Source organism: Emydura macquarii, unplaced genomic scaffold (genome assembly GCF_026122565.2).
Source record: "Emydura macquarii macquarii isolate MOO-44397 ecotype Brisbane River unplaced genomic scaffold, CSIRO-AGI_Emac_v2 contig_1451, whole genome shotgun sequence".
NCBI lineage: Eukaryota > Metazoa > Chordata > Testudines > Chelidae > Emydura > Emydura macquarii.
The window spans coordinates 6,434,955-6,458,279 of NW_027131588.1; the positions used below are offsets into that span (position 1 = coordinate 6,434,955).

General features: G+C 39.4%; 1 protein-coding gene across 1 annotated transcript in view; it reads left to right on the top strand.

Moving 5' to 3' along the window:
* The window catches only part of CNTLN (centlein), a 282,434-nt gene that overhangs the window by 31,671 nt on the left and 227,438 nt on the right, over positions 1-23,325 (top strand). Inside the window, exon 3 of the mRNA XM_067553128.1 lies at positions 13,836-13,920. Within this exon, the coding sequence (XP_067409229.1) occupies positions 13,836-13,920 (85 nt within the window). The remainder of the gene's footprint in view (positions 1-13,835; positions 13,921-23,325) is intronic.

Here is a 23,325-nt window from a genome sequence, read left to right on the forward strand (position 1 = left end):
AAGGAGTATGATAGATAAGGAAACATACCATTATGTTATTTTATGGTGCTTCTGTTGGTTTTTCTGAAGTTGAAAATTGAAATCTGTTTTGGAATGTTCTTCTTTTGTCTATGCAATGTGTGTTGTCCATTTTTGGCTGTTGAGTCTCAGATTCTGATTTTGCTGCTTATGCAAAAGCGTGGTAACATTTCTGTTCATGCACTTCTCTAAACTTACATGCATTCTTTTGCATCTGTTCCTTAAAAGATCATTGTTTGATGCAGTAGAACTGCTGTTGTGAATTCAAAGGTATGCATGTCAAAGGTGTGTGTGTGTGTGTGTCTGTGTGTATAATTCTTTGATACGTCTCTCCCCATTTTCTTGGCCAGAATTATGAATTACCTATTGCCTCTGGACCATTTTTTCCAGGTCTTAGCATAACTGCAGAGGATCCTGGAACAGGGTTTGGAAGTTTAGTTATTGCTGAGGATACCTATTCAGTGCAGATATGCTTAATAAAACTCATAGCTTTCCACCTGATTATGGAAGTGTTCCCTTTTGATTTATGGAGCTTCCTAGTAATGGAGACACAATTGTATGTTTTACTTTAAAAATGTTGTGATCTAATTTTTGCTTGAGGGGCTTGTCCTCTCTCCAGCAATCCCTTATCGCCCTAACTTTACCTATAAATATCTTTCTTCTTTTTCCTCCTCTAACTGTGTTGTCTAGGCAGCAGCCCCTCATAGTCTGTCAGGGCATGACTCACTCCAATGCAGATCCCTAATAGTTTGGATGTTGCCTTCACAGATTTGGTGCTGTGGTATGTTAGCCCTCTGCTATGGCACACTTAAGTCCTAACCCTTTTGAGGTGTTAGAGTCCAAAAAAAAAAATAGTGAAAACAGTGAACTGCAAAATAAGGGTCATCCAGGGATTCATTGGCGGAAGCTCGCTCTGGGCTTGTCTCTGTGCAGTTAGTCTCTTTTGGTCAGTCTTCCTGGGCTTAGTTGCCCACCCACCAAATGGCTTGTTCAGGTAGCAAGTTTCCATAGGGTCTTGCCTGGAAGCAAGTTTTCTTTGCTGAACAAGTAGCAGAACTCTGCCCTCCTTCCTGGTTGTGACACTTTCAAAGGGGTACCCAGCACTATGAGTTACCTTGTTACTCCCCTGCCACAGTGACAGAGAGACTTGCTTGTGGTTAACTGGGTACCAGTTTCCTAACGCCACCTATTTGTTAGCCACCCAAACAATCTCCTCAGGTGACTCCAACAAACTGCTGGCCCTTACTTTGCCTTGCAGGTTAACAAAAGGTGCCCTCTCCCGCCCCCCGAGCCCCGCCAAATTATCCCCCGTGTAGTATCCACCCCCTGTCTCTAGACACTCAGTTATTACCAGGTTTTCTATCCCCAAGGGGACAGATATACACAAGCTGGTTTGGTTCAGCTGAGAATCAGCTCCTATATTATTTTGCAGCACTGAGATATAGTGAAAACAATCATAAGTTTATCATCAAAGGCTAAGATTTAAGAACTAGTGAGTAAGGATAACAAGTGAAAGCAGAAATGGTTTCCCAAAAAGAAAATCATAAAATGCAAACCTGGGTATTTTACTTCAGTGGTTACTTTTCCTGTTTAACAAAGTAGTTTTTCCCCTATGTACTCAGCCTTGTACAGAGCTAGCTGTCAAACTGGAATTCAAGCGTTCAGGAATACTCACGCTCTTCAAGGCGTGTTCTCAGTGAATGGATATAACAAAATGCCTCCTTGCATTCTATTTATATTCTTTCAAGTCCATTTTTCCCTGCAGATACAGGACAACCCCCTGTGGTTTAGTCTCTGGTGTCTTTCCATCCATCCCCCTGTTTATTCCAGATAGGAGTTCCAGTAGAAGTGTGAACCCTTTGCCAGCTGGTACCAATGGTTCTCTGTGTCACACTGGTCATCCCTGTTATGAGCTAGGTCTTCTCCTTTTAACCCCCTCTCCATGTCTGACATCAGGGTCAATTGAGTCCCCCTCATTGCCAGTGTGAGGCCCATCTGCCCCATCACTGTACCCCCCCAAACACACAACTCCAAATCAACTTCCTCTTCATATATAGCTCTCACTGTCCATCAGTTTCTGAGTTCTTGTGGCCCCCAAGTAGATACCCCTTAATTCTTCTGTCTTCCCACATCTCTTGTCCTTTCAGAAAGCTTGTCCTATTATCCTCTCCTTCAGGAGCACCAATAGAATACTATCTCTGCTCAAATGCCTGTATCACTTTGTCTCAGCTCTAGATGTTCCCTTTCCATTAGTAAGGTTTCCAGGGACTCTGCAGAACCACAGTGCCACCTGGTGCTGCTGCTGGCTGGAGGATTGTGAGAGGAACGATATGAGATTACCATCTCTACTAAAGAAATGTGGATTTAAGAAATAATGAAACAAGGTGACTCAGTAAACATGATAAGCAAATGACAGAAGCACTGAGTCAATCAGCAACATCTCAGAATCCTGCAATGCAGAGAAATGGATTTAAGGCAACAGATCCCAGATGAGAATTATTTTATCAAGCTGTCCTCTTTTGTCTGAAATGCTAAAAGAATAAGTGAACAGTATTAAATCTGACATCCATAAACAAGTGTATGTATTATAAAATAGACCTATCCCAGACTCTAAGTGCAAGTACACTAATTGAAAATTTCACTTATATATATATAATATATATAAACTGACAAAAGGTCAACTCAAAGAAAACTTGAAGGGGAAAAAATTCCCTAAGCAACACTGGGAACAGCTAGTGGCCAAAACCTTGTATAACTAGATGGGCCTTGCACTATGCCCTGGCTTCATCAGAAAATCTTGATTCAGGGTTGAGAAGTGTTAAATCTCTTTGTTCTTTCTCTCTGGGACTATATGAGATGAAAAGCACAAGTGTTTGCATACCTTCATTTTCCAATATGTTTATGCCAACAACTAACTTTTAGTGCTCATTAAGGTACTAGTCTTCATCATAGTTTTGCTAAGGTCACAGGACAGCTACTTATTTCCTTTCCTGGAACACATCATAAGAACTAGAAAGAAAGAGTGTCTCTCATACCCAAGATGTGATGAGCTTGGCAGTACCATACAGTGAGATTCATTGGTGGATGAAGAAGGTGAATTTTCAGCAATGACAATATAAGGGATAAAAAGATGGAAGAATAAAGGCACTAAGGGCTCAGTTACAACCTTACACACTACAGAGAAGATAGAATGAAGAGGAGAAAATGAAAAGCATAAATTGGTAGGAACTGAGACTTTAGGAATTACTAGTCCTACAATCTAGTAATCGTATATTCGTATTGTTAGATGACATTATTCTAGTATCTTCTCTGACCTATGTGGAAAAGTGCAATTCTTTGTTTCTGTTTCATGTTAGAATTGTTTTAGTAACATTAGGAGTCCCATTATTTCTAACTTTAAAATTTCAAAATTCTTTCATGCTCCCAAAATAGGAGTTCAGCTGCCCTAAACATTTTAAAATTTAACTGGGACCTCAGTGTGGCTGTAGTGTTAATTCCTGAAATACACAGAAGATACTTTACTTTTCAGCATTCTTTGCAGTTCTTATTCGGTGATTGTAACTACATTCCCCATTTAATATTCAGATACAAACAAAAAATTATCTTTGCTGTGCAAATGAGAAAAGCCTTTGGGATATGTAAAAGCCTCCAGGTATTTTCAAACAAGCCATTGTAAAAGTATATCTCATGTTAGTGTACTTTCCAACTACTTTAAATACTATTGATCTCTGTATTATGTAAAAAGAATGCTATTTCTAGTTCACTTGTCTTTTGAAACATTTATTTTTGATGATAAAATTAAAAAGGAAAAGTCTTTTTTAAAAAAAAGAATAAAGGTGCTAAAAAGTCCTGAGTTAATAGGTCAATCTATGTAGGCACGTTGTAAATATAGTTAGGGTCCATAAAGTAGTGGAACATCACCGTACATTTTAAAAGATATATAAAAAACACCTTTTGAATGGAAGCCCCCTTAAGCCTTTTCTTATTTACTATACATGAAATCTTGACATTGATTTTTCCAACAATTCATTCTGATTTGCCACCCCTTTTTTTTTTTTTTTTTTTTTAAAAAAGGGGATACTACTAGATCCCTGAGTGGCTTTTAACAACACTGACTATGGCATTGATATAAGACCTAATAGAAGTAAATGGGGTAGCATTATGGTAGATACACTTTTTCCTATTATATGGATCCCATGGATTCCTGCTTCTCTTGACTTAGAACCTTAAATGAAGTCTTGCAAGGCTCAGCACTCTCCCCCTGCTCTTCACCATTTGAGACCTCTCTGAGAAATCTGGATTCCAGTGTCAACGTTCTTTGCATAGCACTTCAGTGAGCAGTTCTATCTCCACTAATGCAAGCACTGTCATCCCCAAGATGCCTCAATGTCTGGAAGAAAATGAACAGATGGATGAAGAGCAGAAGATCAACCTTAATCCAGGAACAAATGAAGTGGTGATAGTAGAATCATTTGGAGTAATTTGCTACTTCCTTTAAATTCACCATGGATTTAGAATATTTGATCACAGATTGTCAAGGAGCTGTGAAGCATCAGGTCATGTTGGATTATTTACTAATCCAAAATAGTCAGATTTGCTGGAAGTGAGAAACACCTCTGATGTTTTCCACCTCAGTAATAACTAAAACAATAACTAAAACAATGTAATTTGCTCATTCACTTGCATCTTTTTGAAGGACTAATACATATCATGCAGGTGGCTTTCTGTGCCTTCTTCCCATGCTGCTGTTATGAAAATAAAAATAAACAGTGAAAAAGGAACTGAATGACAATAGGACTAGAAAGGAAATAAAAGTTCATCCCTTTTAAAGGACTGTTACATTTTTTTTCTTTCTGTGTGTGCATGTATGTGAATTTATTAAAACAATTAAAATTAGAATTTACATTTTTTGTTTTAAGTAGATTCCCCAGTTGTTATCATTCAATAAACTGGACAGAATAATAGAGTATAAGAGTATAACCTTTGCATCTAAGGTCAAATAATTGTGATAGTCTATAGTTGATGAAAGTTTAATATCCTATTTCATTAAAAATTCTCAGAACATTGAACATAAGTCAACATTCCATGGAGAAGGAAGTATTATGCAGCTTGCATGTGTGCATATCTGCATATCGGAGCACAAAATATTGACATGATAATTGCAGTCAAGCCTGAGTGAACAGTGGCCTGTGGGAATTCAGCTGGTGTTGTACCAACTGGATGGCTGCTCAGGACACAGTTTGAAATGCAAGGTGCAAGTTAGCACTTTATTCAGCACAGGCAGGCATCATTTAAAAATCCTTGGGGGAAACCCTGGTGATGTGCAGATGTTAAAACATTCTGTTCTGAAGTGCTGATATTTTTTAACACTAAGAGACTTGTGTATCTAGATGAAAAATGTTTGCAAAATTATTAACCGCAAAATATGACACAATTTTCATGCTTTACTTACTTAATATAAAAAGTGTAAAGAGTCTTTTATGTGCTTATATTAAAATCAGAGTGTGTAATAAATGACCTACTGAATGGGGTCACAGAACTTGTAAATGCAAAAAGAAAAATCAGTTTCTTTTATGATACTTTTCCATTATGAAACACTCAGTAAAATAGATATAATACAAGTAGTATACTATATAAGTTGGTAACTTTTTTAGAATCTAAGAAAAATAATTGAATTTCATTGTATGATAGTTTTCTTTTCCCTATTTTGGTTGCAAGCACATTGATTGTGTTTAAAGATTTATGTACTTAATTTTACATGTTGTAAAGAAATATTCAAGTAGGCTACATGATCATGTTATAGAAAATAAATGGTCTTTCTTTAAAAATCATAGCATGAATGGCATTCAAATATGTATTTTCTTTTTCCCCTCGTTTTCTAAATCAGTTTGAAGTACAATTCTCTAAGTATTTAAAAACAAAGGAATTCACTGCATGTGTGGCAATTATAAAATCTGGGTTGACTGTTAAGTGTTAGGTTTTACACTCCTAGGATCTGAGTGAGGAGGAATAGAGATTTATTAGGACATCAAAATTAATTAGCCCTCTTTTTTCAACTCTTTCACTTAGTGTATAGTGAAAGGCACCATAAAGTTTCCAATTGAAAAATTAGGCATAAGCCCCAGTTCTGCTATGGGTTCTGCGCAGGCACAGAGTTCTGCTTGAAATATTGCAGCCTTTCAAGTTTCTTTTTCCCTCCCCCACAATTTCTAAATTAATTTTTTTAAAAAATCATATGTTTGGGGAAATAGTTCATAATTTACAATTTGAGAGACAAATATAGGTAACCATGATTTGACCATACAGTTCAATCTCCAAACTTCCTTAGATATTTAGGAGAAAATTTATAAAGAGGCTCTTCTTGAGTATAAAAAATAGGCTCTTATTAAAATGTGACCCATAAGGTAATCAAGATGAGATGAGCAATGAAATTGTGGAGAGCTTTCAAAATAAACAGCTCACTCAGACTTTTTATTAGTTAAACCTGTTGTCATTAAATTAATGTAAAAATAGCACATCTTTATTTAGCTCAGATGTTCTTATTTTTTCCAGAAGAATGGTTAATTGCATGTTAGTATTCAAAATCTCTCTTTTCTCTATTAGTTTTACTATTGTTTTGCAAGTTTATTATATGAATATTTAATATTTTAAAAATTCACTGAACTTTGCTTTTGAAAATCTGTGGGTTTTTGTAATGCAAATTCTATTTTCGCACCTCATTCATAGTTAAATGTTTCCTTATAGTCTCTAATATTTCATTTTTGACAACTCATTAAACATGGGCCAAACCCCAGAAAATATGATACTGTCATGTCATATAATATATGGCGTGGGCCATAACAATAAAAATTAGTTAATGCTTTAAAATAATTTCACAGATTTTTGGCTTTTGGTGGATGGTGAAAGCTGAATGTGGATAATCCATGTGGCTAAATACAGCTATGTTAAAAAATTTTAAATAGGTAGCACTCATGGGAAAAGTGATTGGAGCTTAAAACTTGTACAAATTGACAGCCTCTCTTCACTCCATTTTTCATCCTAAAGAAGTCTGCAAATATTCTTAGCTCAGATCATTATTGCTCATCAGTGGTTCTAATTAGCTAAACAGGAGTTTTTCTCAGTCATTGATCATCATCAACTTCTTGACAGTGCAGGAATTTTTTTCATATTTTGGTGAATCTTTTTAATATGTTGTAAATATATAAAAGGTGTATTATTGGAACCCAATAACGATTTTTTTTCTCTATACGGATTTACTTTATAAAGAACAAGCCTTGTTTTAGTCATGCTAATTGAACCTTATCCTTAAACTGCAGCAAGAGAGCCAAAGATACTACAGTGCTGTAGCATAAGGTAGTTTTACCTAGTGTGTCTTTTGGGAACATCCCTGTAATGAGTATTGGAAGTCATTCTATACCGTCAGAGGAGCTGCTGATAAAAATTCCATACAAGACTTTAATTTATGCTGCAAGCTTCTGCTAACGTCCATTGCATGTTTATATTACTGTAATCAAATTGTAGTTGTTTTCTTCTTTAGTAATTTGTGATAACTAATTGAAGCACATTTCTGGTGGCATTATCCAAGATTATGGTATGTTGTCTTATCTTTGTAGCTGGAATAAGGAATACAAAAACTCTTAAAATTTTGAATTAATTAGACAAGAACATTTTTTTTCCATTTGCGAAACTGAATCTGTGTTATAAACCTCATTGCTTGCAAATTTTGTTAAAGGGCCACTAGTTGAACTAGAAACCAACGATTAGGGGAAAGTACTGCGTTTTATTAGCTATGCTGTTGGAATCTCAGGTATTTGTGTATGTGGGTGTATATTAGATATATAATCTACAATCCCATTCCAGTGATAATACAGGACTCTTTCTCTCTCTGTCTAATCCCAAACTTTTCATTCTTAAAACCTCTCTGGTGTAGTTTAATTCTAAAGTTACAGGGCTTCATAAATACTTGACTACCGATAAAACACTAGAATTAGCTGTGCACGCTACTTTTCAAAGTCTCCTGTGAAGCTTGTTTTCTAGTTTCGTTCTTAGTTGTTTTGTTCATTTGTTTCTAGTTTCCTCTTTAAAATAAAAACAAAAGCTGCAGAGTTCTTTTGGGGCTTAGGAAATCCACCCCCACCTATCAGGTTTTCATATCAATTAGTCAAATTGAATGCAGGTTTTATACATTTTCAAGTTATGATTGCAAAACTTTATTAAAACAAACTAGTTATTACCCCACGTTTTAAAAATACTCATTGCTAACTGGTGTGAAAATGCCTGTATACACATGAGACAATTCATTACAATGCACCAACTCTGCATTTATCATGAGCTCTGGAATCCTCTTTCAAAATGTATTAAGTTCAATCTGAATTGACTTAAGTTGGTGTATTGTTCATGTGTGCACAATGCTGCCATGCACTAACTTGGCAGTTCTCCAATTGCTATTCTACACTGTGTGCCCTCTGCTGCTATAGGATCCAGTTGACCAGATGCCCCCCCCCCCCCCATTTAAAAATTGGCTCATGGTCAGAATTTGCCCATTTGCTCCTGGATTCAAATATAACAGCATTGCTGTGATATTACTTCAAAAGCCTTCCAACATGCTGAGACCCTAGATGAGACCCGCCATCTGTGGAAAAACATTGGTGCAGCAAGCTTTTGTGGCCAGCCACCAAAATAAAGATCTTTTTGGGAACATTGCTAAGCTGATGTTTGCAAGGGTCACAGCCAGGAGGCCAACCAGTGCTGGAAAAAGAGCAAACAACTCAGAAGGACTTAAATTAAAACCATGGATACCAGGACAAGGTCCGGCAGTGGAAATATAACCTGAGGAGCAGACCCAAAGAGCTTGTGGTTCCCCTCCCCCCACAAGGATGAGCAGCAACAGTTATTGGAGGCAGAACATGAGGAGGATCCCTTTGTGACTCGGGTCCCTGAGGGCGGCTGTGTAGGAAGTGAGTCTCATTGCCAGCCAGAAACCCAGGCCGGGACTGAGGAACAGATCCTATCGAGGGAACCTGGTCACGTAAGTATCTATCTTTACAATTTACTATTATGCTATACTACTGTGCTAGCTTGTGTTCCAGGTGCAGCAGGATTGACGCCATTTTTGGCGGATGTGATCTAAGAGCTTTTCCAAGTCTGGAGCCTCTGCCTCCCTTTCTCACCCCATGGTGTCCGTTTGCCCTCCTTCCCACCCCCATTTTCAGAATGGCAGCTGTTCTGGCTAGGTACATGACTTCTGTCTCATATTAAAGCCCTGACCATTGACCATTTACAAGCCCATGCCACTAAGGGCACATGCACATGTGCTGCTGTCTGGAATATGAGTGACCATTTATAATATTGTTGATATCAATATTGCAAAATTACAACCAAACTTGCAGAACATGCCATGCAAGAGATCATTGGAAAAGTTATGATTTACTGAATATGATAATCTCATCTATATGTGTGTATCATGTTTGTATTGTAGGCTATGAATATGTGTGATATTTCTGTATCTAAAGCTTGTGCTATGCTACTGGTGACACCCCCAACAGTTTAACCTCAGCACTGTCCAGCTTGATTGAGGGCCAGTCAAGGGCCATACTATACAATACAAAAGTCCAAGGGGAAGCCAGGGCTATGCCTATATGTCAGAAGGACATGTAGGGACATGCCTGTGGATGGGGACTCTATGTGCTTTTCCATGCACATGTGCTGTGGGCTTAGTGTTTGAAACAGGCCACATAGCAAAAGGACATAAAAGGCAGGCACCATCTCCATCTTGTCTTCATTCCTGCTTCCTATCTCTGGATCAACTACTCTACATCTGAAGCTGTGAAACAAAGAACTGAGACCCATCCAGGTACCGGATGTTCTCCAGAGGAACTGTACAAGCCTGCAAACTCCACAATGTACTAAGAATCTGATATATATGGACTTTGAAGTCATTTGTATGTATCTGATTGCTTTGACCATTTAACATCTCACCTCTTTTTTGTTTCTGTCCATTTATAATAAACCTTTAGTTTTAGACACCAAAGGATTGGCTGGCAGCATGATATTTTGGATAAGATCCCAACTAATATTGATTTGGTAATGTGGCTGACCCTTTGGGGATCAGGAGAACATTTTGGCAAAGTGAATAAAGTTCTTAAATAACTTCTCATTACTGGACTTAGTTGCTGATTGAAAGCCAGAGACTGATATGCAATAAAAGAGTGTGTATTTCTTTTTTGGGGCTTCTTGATAACCAGTATGGGGAATCAGGAGAATTGTTTGTGACTGGTTGGTGAATCTAACTCAAAATGGCAGCCAACAGGATGGTGCAGCTGCAATCTCTACTCACTTCCTTCCTCCCTTTCTGTGACATATTCAAACAATGAAAACATTAAATTGTGCAAAATTCAATGGTATTGAGACAGTGTTTAGAGGAAAAAGAAGTTTTGTTAGTGTTCTCAGTTTACATGAGGTAGACGTGGGAATTGCATGTCCATACAGGTACTAAAGACTTCAGCTCCCTGCTGAGATATAAATGCCCTATAACACATATTCTTACAGGAAAAAAGCTTTACCTTAGGGATAGTAAAGCTCTTAATGGGTCTTCACAGGCTTACATAGAGAAAAATGGGGAACAATGGATACTTCAAACAATCAGTGCAGAATCCTATCTATTTTTCTGTGCACTTTCACCATGTCTTCAGGGGAAATAAAGCAGAATCTAAGGCTGAGAAATTGGTTGATTTTGGTCCAGACATTATGTGGGATAGCTATATGGTCATTCCACCCAATATAGCTTGCAATTGACTTCCACTCCTGCAGCACTTTTGGGGGCACCACCTTAGTGATTAACTTTACAGCGTATCTCACTGGTCTGCCTTTTGCCTTTTTGAATGAGGCCATCCTCTGCTTCCTTGTCCCCAGCCTTAGTGTAATGTCATTGACTGTAAGTACAGCCTAAAGGAGATGTAGAGGGGATTGCTATCCAGCTTGTCCCCCAGATGCCTCCCCACTAATCCCTCCAATACTTAAAGTACCTCTAAAGCACAGCAAAACTGCAAAGCCAAACCAAGAACATAATTCCCAACCCCCTTTTTCCTCCCCAGCTTCCAAGGCAAATCCAAACAGAATATACGGCACAGCCAAAAATCCCAATCTACTCTTCCTAATGCACGCACATTTGCCATCTCTGAGGTTACTTTAAGACTGAGAAAAATCTCTGGGAGGGGAAATCAGAAATGCCCATTTTAAAAAATGCTATCATAGCCTTTCTGGAATATGAACAATAACTACTTGTTTTTCTTCTTACTCCCCCATCATCTACACCTGAAGCATCCAGATCCTCAAGGACAGGGTCTTTATCAACAGCTGAGTGATTGGCTAAACAAAGGGGGGAAAAAACACCAAACTCGGGATACAATGTTCTCAGATCTTATTGCAGACTTCTCAAAACCCATGAAAGCAATGGAGACGTGGAGCCTGTACTAAGTTGGAGAAGGAAAAAGAAATTGAACTATCCAGAAAGATTGGCGGAGTGTCCAGAGACCGTGTAAGACAATAGTAAAAATCTCTGTGGAGAAAGAGAGAGAGAGGTGCAGCGACAACTCCTGAAGCAGTGCAGAGCCAGAATGCTCTGCTGGAGCATATGTTGCTGTGATGGCAGCAGGCAATTCAATGCCCTAAACCAGGACACAGCCATGTTCTGCAGCTCCTGGACAGTGCAAGGTACTGGGAACATCAGGATCTACTCCCCTCCCTACCCCTGCAGCTGTGCTTCAGAGGCCATTCCATTCCCAGGCCCAAGCTCAGGGCAATGAGAACATTTGCACTTGGGAAACCAGCTCTTTTGAGCCAAATAATGTCCCTTATGATTTTGAGTCCTAACACTCAACAACAGAAGGCTCAAGAATAAGAAGAGGCAGAGGCAACACCTTTACGTACCTGTGAATTAACCTCCCACCTCCATTTGTGTTCTGCTGTCCATTTGCACTGTGTGACTTTAAAGTTTTGTTTCATTATTGTTTTAATTAAAGGTTTATTTCTGGTTGTTATAGAATAGATTGTTTAATAATAACAACTCTTAAAAATTAATTCACTAAGAGTCAGCAATTCATTCTACAAAGAAAATACATACATTTTGCAAAAGTCACAGTTTTTTACAAAAGTATCAAAGCATAGACACAAGATAAAATATGGAGAGTCACAATGTGCTACTTTTACCACCCATAAAAGAGACTGTGCTGCTCACAATCCATGCCCCCCTCTTCTCCAGTGTGTGTTTGATGATATTGCTTGATTATCTTTTAAAAACCTTTTGCATTAATTCTAGAAACCTTTTAGATTTATTCTAGAAAGTCAGTAAAGTAGATAACACTCTACTTTTAAATATGAGTCTGAAACAAAATGAGTAGATCTACTGAGTTCTTGTAATGCTTAATTCTCACCAAAATAACCATTTGGCTCACAACTTCTTGTGCTGAGGTAGTAGAAGTTTGTTCACACTGACAAACATATGTTTTGGATCTTCAAAGATGCTTACTCAGTGTAAAAATTTTCCAGTATAGAGTTAACACTCTGCAATCAGAATCAGATTGGAAGTTTTAGCGTTCCTGGGACTTGGAGAGGACATCCATGTTAGAAAGCACTAGGGGTCAGTACATTTTGAGCCAAAAATCTCCATTGTTGACAGCCTTAGAATATAACTCCTGTGTATGTTGAGAAAAAATAGGCTTGTGACACAATATGTGCTATCCTTTTTTTAATTCTCCAATATGGAACTAGGAAGAGTTACACACCTTATAGGCCAAACTCATTATATACACCAGGGGTTCCTCGTATTCCTCCATTACCTCCCACAAGCTCCCTGTATGTCTACCTCCCATCTCCCTCTATGTCAGGTACTCCCTGCAATCCCACTCCTCTTCATGTCAGGATCTCTGTGTTGTCCCCCCATTCTCCTCTCCCCAGCTACCAGGGTCCTCATATCTCTCCCCCATGCGAGGGGCTCTGTATGCTTTTCCATTCCTTTCTTTCCATTATTATTTTTTTTCCGTCTGGGAGATAAGTATTGAGAATGTTATATATGATGGTGTTGTAGCCATGTTGGTCCCAGGATATTAGAGAGACATGGGTGGGTAATGTAATATCTTTTATTTGACCAACTTCTGGTGGGGAGAGAGAGTGTTAACATCGTAAAGTCAATTGAGATGAAAGGCAGAAGTGTTATGATAGAAAGTCTTAATGGCTCCTTCAACCAGTTCATTGACATATAGATAGTTGCAGATCTGATTACAACTGATGTGTCTGCTAACCAGATGCCAGTGCTCTGTGCATCTAGTTTTCCGATTTTCACCAAAATCAATAGGGTCCTGCCAACTGATGACTAGAATATTACCTGAAATGTTGGTATTGATTGGATGTAGCATTCAAAAGTTACTGTGTTACAGACAAACAGAAAAATGCCATCAAGTTGAGTGTGAGATCAGCGAAATTAAGGTTTCTGGATTGCTAGCAGGAAAAAAGAGTTTGCTCAATATATAGTTGAATAGACCCCATGTCTTTTGGAAGTAACACTGCAGATTACTTTAGGTTTTCTTTTATGATATTTCCAGTCTTGGTACTCCTGTTTCTTTAGAATAAAGTTGTCTTAGCTGTTTGCCAGTGTAATTTGCTGTCACTTGCCATATGCTCCCTGATTAATTCTACAAGGGCTGTCAACCTTAGATAATTTAATTTTCTGTGCTTTAAAATGACATTCATTATCAGGACATGAAAAATTCAAATGATTAACTGCAAATTATGACTAATAAAGAGTCTATTTTTGTATCTAGAGAAAAGCAGAAAGCTGAAGTCAAGGACAGGAAAGTATTAGAAATTTTGCAAGTCAAAGACAGCAAAATACAGGCACTGGAACAGGTTGGTATGTTTTAAGTAAGTACATGAATAATATAGTTGTTATAACTTTTAATCAGTATTATAGTACTTGAATTCTATTTTCTAATGTGTTAAGGTAAATATTTTAGATCACTGTACTCTAAATTTAGGTTTAAGTCCTAGGTGCCTCAGAGATGATCTTTTCTTCATATGATAAGACAACAGTTGAAGTCAGATGAGGTGCTTGAACTAATTCTTTGGCTTAAATGGGTGGAGATGTAGACAAGGTTGTTTTGAAGAAGGGTTGTCAATTTTGGTCCTTGCTTCCCATACTTGTCTGCCAAAGCCTGAATTCGTTGACTTTCAGGTCAATGTGGAAAGGTCATCTCTTTTCTCCCAGTCTTTTTCTGGTAAAATAGACTGTGTTGGTTATATTGTATTGTGGGGAATTCTGGTTTGGAAAGGTTTTGAGATATTTCCATATTTTTGACAATTGTCTTTTTTTAATATGTTTGTTTATTTATTGTATTTGCTGGGATGGCTTAAATTTTTCAAACAAATTGGAAGGGTAAATGTGCATTAGCCTATATTTGTGGAAGAATGTACCAGATCTAAATGTAGTATCACTTGTGTATTCTAGTGTTAATTCTGTGTAGTAATATATAGCAGCCTAAGCCAAATACCAGGATAAAAGAATAATGATAAAACATAAATAACACAATTAGGCATAAACTATTCATGTTATCACTTACATTCTTCATTGAATTGTTCCCTCACAAATGAATGTTTTAAATCAATAAAATGAAAGGAGAACTGATTTTGTTCAACACTTACAGTTTTCCTTTCATTTTATATTTTTCCTTTCATTTCATATCTTTGTTAAAACTGAGGAACCATAAAAAAGTTGAAACCATTTTATTTATTTTGATTATAGCTAAGCATATAGTCAAAACCCTAAGCACTTCATAACACTTAAGATACAATAATAATAAAATCCAAAATTATATGTTAAAAAAGTTCTGTAGTAACATCTATTAAATGCAAGATGACAAAACAGTTCCCTCTTAACCAATCACTCCATAACCCACAAATCACTGTATTCTTGAAAGTCTAGGGGAAAACCAGGCCTTGTGGCGTGTCCTGAAGATTAATAAAAAAAGACATTGAGACACCCTGGGAGGATGGGATCTTGCTTTTAAATGAAAGGGGCATTACCTTGTGTCTCTGTTGATTGCCCCTCTGATGGTATCATAATGGGAGAGAAATAGTCTCTCATGGTATGCCTACATTAGCAAAAATTGGACCCATAATTTACAGTTTCTTCACTGGTAGTAAAGGTGGATAGCACTAGTTCAGATAGGGTTCTAGAAATTTTACCAACCTGTTGTCTAATCTTGTCAGATTAGTTTCTGCCCCCTTCTTCCACTCTGGCCAGCAATGATGGCTGGCTGATGAGCAGAGTTCATACTCCCTATCGTCTCTGAGAGACATTATTTCCTGGAGCTCACCCTGGGCTTATATGGCTGTGTACTCCATATTCAGGGCCTTAATGATCCCATTTAGTTCATACAGTGCTTCTGTTAATGTTATTATTATTAAACTATTATGTATTTATGAAGTACAACCAATTGATATGTTTGCTTTCTCTTAGTTTTTAGACAGTGTAGAAAATATCCGTATAAAAAGCACATACGGGCAAGAGCAAAAGTAATGAGTATTATAACTTAAAGTACATACTGGACTTGTTGGAGTTTGCTTAATTAGTTAATATTTAATTCTTTGACTGTGACGGGGTATACCTGGCCCTTTGAGGCCTCCTGCTGGAGGCCTCACGGTCTTATCACACCCTGCCCCAGAAAAGGAACCTCCAGTGTCCAGAGCTGCTGCTTCATTGTTTTTCTTTGATTTGTAAATATTTCAAAGTTTTCCTTTAGTGTATTTTGTACATAGTTCTTAACAGTTTTAATAGTTTTAGTAAGTTTTTAGTTTGTTAGCAGTGGGTTTTTTCTAATTAGATAGATTCCCTGCCTTGGGGACCTTCCTCTATCTCCACAACTATGCCAAGAACTCCAGGCTTCAAAAATTGTGATTCTTGCCTTCGTTCCTTCTCGATCAGTGATGACTGTCAAAGCTGCCTGTACTGTCTGGGAGAGGCAAACGTTTTGGCTAGGTGCATTATCTGTCACTCGTTCCCAGGCCATATGCCTAAGGTGTGGGAACTCTCCCATGGAGAAGGCCATGAAACTGTAGTCAGGCCCAGGGATCTCAGGGACATCAGTCTGAATTGACATGGAGGTCTCGTGAAGGCAGTGAATATTCACACAATCCTAAGAACAGGTCTTCCTCTAAGTCTGCTTTGAGACAACTGGTATGACTCTGCCTACAATAAAAAAGTCTGCTTGTTCAGCCCCTAAGGACTTACGGCCCTGAGACTTAGGAAGTTCTGACACAAAAGCCCCTAAAACCAGGGTTCTATCAATACTGGATCCTGTAACAGTCACACTGATTCTACTGGTATCATCTAAGCTGAAACATCTAATTCCGTCAGTTCCAGCAGAGCCTCAATCACCCACAGTACTGTCCCTGTCTCATGCACCATTAACACAGTGCTTCCCTCCTCCGACCCCATCAACACAAGCAGATTGGACCCCTCGCAGTCCAGGGTGGTCAGAAACTTTTACTACACCAGAATATAGTCATTTTGATAGTAGTGGAAACTGAAGTTCTTCTTTCAGTACTGGCCCCTATGTGTATTCCACTGTGGCTGGACATGTGCTGCATGCACATGGAGTCAGAGAATATGTTTTTGTTCTTCCCAAGCCTCAATTTCCCCCCTCATCGGGACCTTCTCTCACTAGGGAGATCTTAATTCCACCAGGGGATGTTGGCTATGACACAAATATACCCCGTCATCCATCTACCAGACTTACTTTTCCTCTATCAGTACTGTCTATGTACCTGGACCCAATTTTCTCTTCCTTGGGAGACTCGAAACCACCAGAGGAACCATGATCTCATCCTCCAAGAAATTCTAGCCTAAACAGGAGATCCAGAATCTACTGGTACCAACCTCCACCTTGGCATTTATTTCGGGACCAATGGTACTCCATGCCTTGGGGACCTCCAAAATCCCCTTCTGATCCAGCTTACTGGCTGTACTGGGGAACATGGGAGCCTATGCGTTCTGCTAGGGAGTCACTCAACCATTCCTCTTTGAGGAAACAGCCAGAGCTTTCTCCTGACCATATGTAAGAGGAAGATTACAAACCGGTTCCGCCATTACCAACAAGATTGTCTAGTTCATCTCCCAATGATGCAGTCACCCTAGCATCTCTGTTCCCTCCAGATGACCATAATTGGTTCCAAGAATTATTGCACAGAGTGGCAGAGGAGCTCCAGATCTCCCTAAAGGAGGTCCAGGATCCTCAGCACAAACTCTTAGATAGACTGCAAACTACTGGATACAGTTGAATAGCACTTTCAGTTAATGAAGCTATTCTGGAACCTGCTAGAGCAGTCTGGGATACACCAGCCACATGCATCCCTATCTCCAAGGAGGCAGAAAAATTCTTTTTTGTTCAAGCCAACGAAGCAGAATTTATCTTTACCCATACCCCACCTAAATCTCTGGTTGTCCAGGCTACCACAGAGATGATATCCCAAAATCCACTTCTTCTGACAAGAAGGTTAAATGTCTAGACTTGTGGGGAAGAAAAGTCTTCACAGCAATCAATCTTCAGTTCAGAATAGCAAATTGTCAAGTGCTGTTGGCTAAATAGGGCTGTCTGAGCTATTCCAAGTTCACAGGCTTTGTAGATAAGTTGCCACAGCAAGACAGAGATTAGTTCCAACCTCTTGTTGAAGTAGGTAAGCTGATGGCCAGAGCTGCGCTTCAATTAGCAATTGATGCAGCAGATACATGATCCAGGTCAATGGCAGCGGCCATGGTAATGGTAATGTAATGGTAATGTGCCATGGCAGTGGCCATGGTAATAGTAATGTGCCATGAGTCTTGGCTACATGCTTTGGGATTTTCCAGAGGGGTCCAAACCCCAGACTGGAGGTCTGGCCCTTCACTGAAGCTCACCATTTCAGTGAGAAGACAGATGAGCACTTACATACTCTAAAGGATTCCAAGGCCACCCTTTATTCCCTAGGATTTAAACCATCACCAAAAAGAAAATATAACAGACAGCCCTACAATCATAGACTGACTCAACAGTTTTGTCATAAGTGATCTTACAATCCTCTTTGTAAGAGACAAAAGGTACAGAAGTCTTATTTCCTTGCACCTCCTACATATTCAGCACCAGCTCAACCCCATCCCCCAGCTAAGAGATATTTTTGATGGGAGTTCAACAGCTGCAAACTGTCAAGAATGCCACCACTACCTATCCCTACATATCCTTTGGGTGATGTTTAACACACTTTTTCCACACCTGGAGAGCTATAACAATGGAATTGTGGGCATTAGACATCATCCAATCTAACAGTGCGATTGAGTTTACTTCCCTGCCTCCTCCAAAACCTGCATCTCTGTCCCTTTACAGGGAGCATTCTAATGAGGGGATTCTCAGGCAGGAAGTGGAGTCCCTCCTCCAGCAAGGAGCAATAGAGCAGGTACTTCTCAAGCAGCAGGGAAAAGGCTTTTACTCAATGTATTTCCTAGTACCCAAAAAGAAGAGCGGTTGGAGATCCAATCTCAAATCACTATTTTCACAAGCTGAAATTTCTCATGGTCACATTTGCATCAATAATTCCATCCCTGGAAAAGGACATTTGGTTTACAGCTCTCTTTATGAAGGACGCATACTTTCACATGGACTTTCACCTTGCTCACAGGTGGTTTCTCAGATTCATTGAGGGCCCCTATCACGTCCAATAGAGGGTGCTCCCATTTGGCCTTACTGCCACCACCACCCACCACCAAAGTCTTTCTGGTAGTAGCAGCTCATTTCAGACAGAACGACTTCACTGTCTTCACTTATCTCAACAACTGGATTCTTGTTGCCAGGACACATCAAGTGGCCTGTGTGTCAACCTCATTAATGCTTCATCTCCTATCCTCTGTAGGAATCAGTGTGAACTTGGAAAAGTCTATCTGACACAATCCATAGATTTCATAGGGGTGACCTTAGACTCAATTATGGCAAGAGCTTATCTACCTTGGACAGTTTAGTGCCACCAACAACCAGGTTATGTGCACCCCTCGAGCACCAATCAGAACTTTTCTTTCCGGGGACACATGGCTTCATCCACTTACGTTACTCCATTTGCCAGACTCCACTTACATTGGCTATATGTGTGGCTACAAACCGTGTATTCACCAACTAACCACAGCATGGATATCATAGAGACATTTCCTTTCAGAATAGCCATCATCTCTAATGTGGTGGAATGATCCCCATCAAGTATATGTGGGCATTCCTTTCCTATCTCACTCACTGGATAAGACGGTCATTGTGGACACCTCCCTCTTGAACTGAGGGCTCACATGATTAGCCATATGGCACAGGGCACTTGGACACTCCAGGAAAAAAGGATGCACCTCAATCTTCTGGGACTTTGGGCAGTCTGAAAAGCTTGCAAGGCCGTTTGGCAACTTATCTAGTTCCATCATATCCTCATAATGTCAGACAATCTGACAACCATTTTTTTCATCAACAAACAAAGACGGGCGCAATCCATCCCTGTGTGTAGAAGCTGTCATCCTATGGAATTGGTGTATCAGGAACTGAATCACCCTGTTGGCTGCTTACCTTCCGGGAATTTAGAATGTGTTGGTAGACACTCTCAGCAGGCATTTTGCCATTGATCTGAGTGTGAAATATACAAACTGGTAGTGAACAGTACTTTTGGTCAATAGGGCACTCCCACATGAGATCTTTTACCTCTCAAATGAACAGGAAATGCAATATCTACCATTCCATGGGAACTTTAGGTTTACATTCTAAGGGCGATGCTCTCCTTCTCCTCTGCTCAGGATATCTAATGGACTTTCTTGCATTACCACTCCTATTTCGAATCCTATGGAAAATTCAACAGGACAGAGCATGAGTCATGTTCATCACCTCCAATTGGCCCATAAAATTTTGATTCAGAAATCTCATGTCATCTCGTCTTCTGATCAGCATCCATTCCTTTTCCAATCTCTTGACCCAAGAGAGATCCGGATAAAGCATCCCAAGTCCAACCACTTCATCTTATGTCTTGGTTTTCGGGCGGACATCAACCCTAGAAAGTTTCTGCTCTGAAGCTGTGCAAACCTGCTATTCAGCAAAGTGGAAGCGTTTTCCCACCTGGGCATAGCAGAAACACATCTCCTGAGTCAGTAGACATTCCCCTAATTTTGGACTATCTTCTTTCTTGCAAAACAACTGGACTGTCCTGTCCCTAAGTTCTATAAGAGTCCACTTGACAGTAATCAGTGCAGGCTGTTCATTATCACATGGTTACTCAGTTTGACCTCACTTTCACTAACATTCTTGAAAGGCCTAATTAGAACTTTCCTGCCTATAAGGAAGCCTGGTGCTCCATGGGACTTAAAATTTGTACTTTTGGCACTCACTAAGCCTTCCTTTGAACCACTAGCCACATGTTGTTGGCTCACCTATCAATGAAAATTGTGTTACTTATGGCCACTACGTCAGAGCCTTTATGGCAGATGTGCCATACACTATATTCAGTAAGGACAAAGTTTCATTATCACTACATCCGAAGTTCACCTCCAAGGTACTTTTGGAGTTCTGCTTAAACCAGTCATTCCACTTACCTGTGCTTTTTTTTCCAAAACCTATGCATCTGAGGAGGAGAAGGGACCTTGTTGTGTGATGAGACTTGGCTTTTTAACCTACGAAGGACAAAAACAATCAAAATCACCTAGGCTGTTTCCTGCCATAGCAGAAGGACTCCAAGGTCAAGCTGTGTCTTCCCAGAGGATCTCTAAATGGATCTTGGGCTGTATCCTACTCTGCTACCAGCTGTCACGGGGGCTTATTCTACAAGAGTCTGATTTAGGAAAAATATAAGTGAATGACCTAGAAGGAAGAATGTTGCCTGTTCCATTATCAGTATCCTGAGCCATTCAGTACTTCAAGAAGTAGGGTTTTAAATAATGTTTCAGCCCTTCAGGGCTGTTAGCATTTTCAGTATTGCAAGGAATATCTGAAATACAAAAGGAATATAAATATTATTTCCAACAGTTTAGTGTTCTGTTCAGGCATTCAAACACTCAAGGTCAGATCCTCCGCTTCATTGGAGGTAGGTTGATTTTTACTCACTTTTAAGATTTCGGGTTTGTGTGAATGACACTTATGAATATTTATGGTCTGATAGTAAATGAACTTAATTTAGAAACTTTTGACTGAGTCACAATTTTGTCCTTGGTGCCCTATGTTTGTTTTATGCTGTCACATTGTTTAATTTGTTTGGAAAGTTTTACATATAAACATGTATAGGAACAAAATCCATCTGTAATTTAGAATGCGAAAATCAATATGAATTATAGCTGCTTCCAGTATGCATTCTGTGTGATAAGTCTAAGGTACATTCTAAACACAGAGCTTTTGCCCACTCTCAGTTGAAGGTGCTTGTGTTGCATTTATGCTAAACTCCGTACAGACAAACAAAACATATAAATTAGATTAAAAAAACATTTATATATTTACAAATCTTCCAAGAATGCAAGGTATATTTTTATTATGTTTCAATAGATTGTTGCGATGAATTTAACATATGAGATGTGAACTATGCACTTCAAAATGTTACAAGTATGTTTATTTGAATTGTAATCATCTCATGTCTGTAACTTTTTCATAATGATCAGGGTTTTGGGTTTTTGTTTTTGTTTTTTTACTGTTACGTGGGAAAGTTGTTAAATTTCTACAGTTGTCTCTAATAGGAATCATTGTTATTCTTACAAACGTTTTTTAAAAAATGTTTGGCATTTGTTTCATGCAGAATACTATAGGGCTTCTGGAGAATATAATACATGAAGTATGATTTTTCTTTACGTGTTGATTTGACTTTCTACTGGTGGGGGCTGTTATAAAGAGTGTTTTTATTCTCTTTTGGACCATGTAGATTCTAAAGCCTTCTAGCTTATATATTAAATAGTTAGAAAATTTTCACTGTTCATTTCCAGTACCGTGAAATTACTACAGCAGCATAGCAGTCTGTATTGAAATTTACAACTCCTTAGTTTAACATATATGATTTGCTATCATGGGATATATGTAGAATACCGGAACTAGAACTTACACATGAAACTCTCACAATATGAAGTACTATCAGTTATTGCATAAAAATATACTGTTAGAGATGCAATAGTTTAATGTATTTTAAATATTGAGAAAGCACACATTCACATTTCCCCCCAAATTTTTAAATTTTTTTTTATTTTCTGTTTAGATAATAGTGCCACAAATTTTAAATGTGGATTAGGCCCCAATCCACATGTAGGTATTGTGGCCGATGGCCGGCTTCCCTCTAGTGGATCTCGTGCTTTGCTCCTGCTGGGGGCCAGGAAAGTGCCAGTCACCCTGTCTTCCCTGGGGGTGGGGGGTAGGGACGTGGGCCCACCCACTCCTCCAGGTCCCAGCCCAGGGGCCTGACTGCTGGCTCTGTCTTTTTGAAGCCACAGCCTCTTCCCCTGGGCTACTTTCCCCCCTCAGTCCTGCTGGCCTCTCAGGCCCTGTGTCCGTGTTGCCCCTTGCTGGGCCCAGTACCTCCATTGGGGTTCCTCCGCTCTTCCCCACCTGGCCGCTCTGCACCGCACAGCACCTCTGCTTACTCCAGCTTGTCCCCAGTGTTATACTGATACTGCCCCTGGTTAGGCTGCAGGGAATAAAGCCCTGATCATTCTGGGGCTGATGTACCTCCCGTTGTGTAGTCTGCTGCTGCCCTCGGTATATCACAGTGTTTATTTTAAATGGTCTGTGTGGAAATTCTGGCTCCACTTAAGTCAATGCCAAAACTCCTATTGATTTCAGTGGGGGCAGGATTTCACCCCTTCTTTTGAAAATTATTGACCACCTGCACTTCCATTGATAATCATATGGATGGACATAAATTCTTGAAAGGAATGTTGTGTAAATGTTAATTGGGCAGTTATTGGGTGGCTAAGTAGTACGATTGTTCTATCTTCGAGTGATTGCTCATATGCATTCCAATTAGGTGTGTGCGCGTCCCGTGCACAGATTCCCGGAACCTTTTTCCTTAGCACACCCGCAGGGCCGGGTGCAGTGCCGCGCTCATGTTGCGGTATATAGGGCACTTCCGACCCCGCGGGTCCCCAGTTCCTTCTTTCCGCCTCTGACGGTTGCTGGAACTTCTGCCCCTTGCTATTGCAAGCAGCAGTCCTTAGCTTATCGTTCTTGTTAGAACATCAGTAGTTGTTAACTTAGTTTTTGTTATTCCAAAAAAGTCAGTAGGTGACTGTTTAATTGT